Raw genomic sequence first — 2,324 nt, forward strand, 5'->3', positions numbered from 1 at the left:
AGAGGGCCCGGGGAGGGGGGGGGCCCGGCCGGGCCGGGGGCTGCCCGGGGCCGCGGCTCATTTGCCTAATGGGATGCGGGTGAACTGCGGGTGAACCCGGCGGGGAAGGGCTCACCTCGGCCTGACCCCCGGCCGCCCCCCCGGGGGTGCGGGTGCCACCGTACGGGGAGGGGGAGCCGTGTGTGTGCGTGTGTGCGCACGTGTGTTCACGCATGTTCACGCGTGTGCATGTGTTCCCACTGCAGGACGGGGTCTGCGCTTGTTTGCGTCCCCACTGCAAGGGGGGGTACGTGTGTGTATGGGGGGGTGCAGCCTGTGTGCAGATACACGTGTGTGCTCGTACATGTGTGTGCATGCACTCTGCACACACATACATGTGTGGCACCATGTCCCTGCCAGGCACAGGAGCAGCTGAGCGTGTGCACACGTATGTGTCTGCGTGTCCCACTCTGTGTACACACACCCCCATGCACACGCGTGTTGTTTGCGTGTAGCCCAAGTGGGGCGGTGCCACATGCTCCCCCCTCCCCTGCCCATGCACGCATGTCCCCACGGGAGGTGACACCCCAAACCCAGGGCTCCTGCCCCCACAGACTGGCATCGCAGCAGGGCCCCGCTGCCCACACCCACGCTGGCACCGACACACGCCAAGGACGGTGGCCACAGGCCGGGCCACAGTGGCCACTTCCCTGACACACGGGTAACCTCCCGGCCACACAGTCTCACCCACCCACCCTCGCTTCCCGTGCCCCCAGCACAGCCCCCCCACAGCGGGCACGCAGGGTCCACTCTGCCTCACAGTGCCCCCTGATCCCCAAGTGGGGTCCTGCCGTGAGCAAGGGGCAGGAAGAGCACACGCGTGTGCACGGCAGGACACTGGTGGGACGATACAGGCACTGCCACACTCTCCAGCCCTGCACGGCCACACGCAGCAAGCGTGCATGAGCTGGGCACCTGTGTGTGTGTGCACATGTGTGTGCAGGCATGGCACTGTGCACACACACAGCAGTGCACATGTGAACACACGCACATGGCAGTACACACGCAGAGCAGTGTGCACACACACAGCAATGTGAACACACAGAGGCATGGCAGCGTACACACGCAGCAGTGTGAACTCAAACAGCTGTGTGCACACAAACATGGCAGCGTGCACACACGTGGCAGTGCACACAGCAGTGTGAACACACACATCAGTGTGAACACACACACAGCAGCATGCACATAGATGGCAGTTTGCACACATCCATGTGAACATGCACACGTCAGTGTGCACACACACATACATAGCAGCGTGCACACACGTGGCAGTGTGCACACACAGCAGTGTGAACACACACAGAGCAGTGTGCACACACATACATGGCAGTGTACACACACATCAGTGTGCACACACATACGTGGCAGTGTACACACACACACACAGCAGTTTGCACACACGGCAGTGTGAACACACACATGGCAGCGTGTGTACACCCACCCCAAAGCTGAGGACACCCTCTCACCGACGTGGCCACACACTCACGCACCCCCACCCCACACACGCTGGCCGCACACACCCCCCCAGCCCCAAAGTGAGCAGCCAGGGCCACCCCGCTTTTATTCCCAACCCACCCCCCGAGGAGAATTGTTGGGGAGGGGAAGGGGAGAAAAAACAAAAAACCCTACGAAAAAGGCCGGGAGGTATGTGTGTGCGTGTGCGTGTGTGCATGTGCGTGTGCGTGTGCGAGGAGCAGATCAGCAGCGCCTGTTTAAATAATAATAGAAAGTCAAAGGCTTTGCTTAGCCAGCAGGTTTCTGAACAAAAGCCCAGCGCTCCTCCAACTTCCTGCAGCGAACATGACAAATGTCTGCTTTGACTCATTTACCAGCGCTGGAAAGAATGTGGCTGCCTCGGACGGAGGGGATGGACGGACGGACAGAGGGGACGGACGGAGGGGACATGGGCCGGTGGCAGCGGGCGACCAGGCCATGCCATCATCCAACACTGCCCGGTGGCTCCCGTCCCACCGGGCACCCACCGCGTCCCGCCCCGCGCCGGCGGCAACAGGAAGAAACAGAGATTAAAACTAAACACTAACCCAAACCCCAAAGCTTTAACGTCGAAGCCAAGAGGAACTGGGCGAGGGGAGCGCCCCACGCGCAGCCAGGATGGGGACGCCCCCACCACACACCCTGGCCCACCCCCCCAGAATGTGTCGGACACCAAAATGGCCCCCCCCAACCTCAGCAGCCCCCCTATCCCCCTCCCAACCCCTCGCTTCCTCCCTCCCACCACCCCCGGGATGCCACGGGAAACACCAGATGCCCCCATGGGGATGATG

General features: G+C 62.0%; 1 protein-coding gene across 1 annotated transcript in view; it reads right to left on the reverse strand.

The window, feature by feature from the left end:
- RARA (retinoic acid receptor, alpha) overlaps window positions 1-214 on the reverse strand; it is an 8,767-nt gene extending 8,553 nt beyond the window's left edge. Inside the window, exon 1 of the mRNA XM_014959084.1 lies at window positions 116-214. Coding sequence (XP_014814570.1) covers window positions 116-214 — 99 coding nt within the window. The remainder of the gene's footprint in view (window positions 1-115) is intronic.
- Window positions 215-2,324: the final 2,110 nt, after the last annotated feature.

This window comes from Calidris pugnax, unplaced genomic scaffold (genome assembly GCF_001431845.1).
Source record: "Calidris pugnax isolate Ruff unplaced genomic scaffold, ASM143184v1 scaffold341, whole genome shotgun sequence".
NCBI lineage: Eukaryota > Metazoa > Chordata > Aves > Charadriiformes > Scolopacidae > Calidris > Calidris pugnax.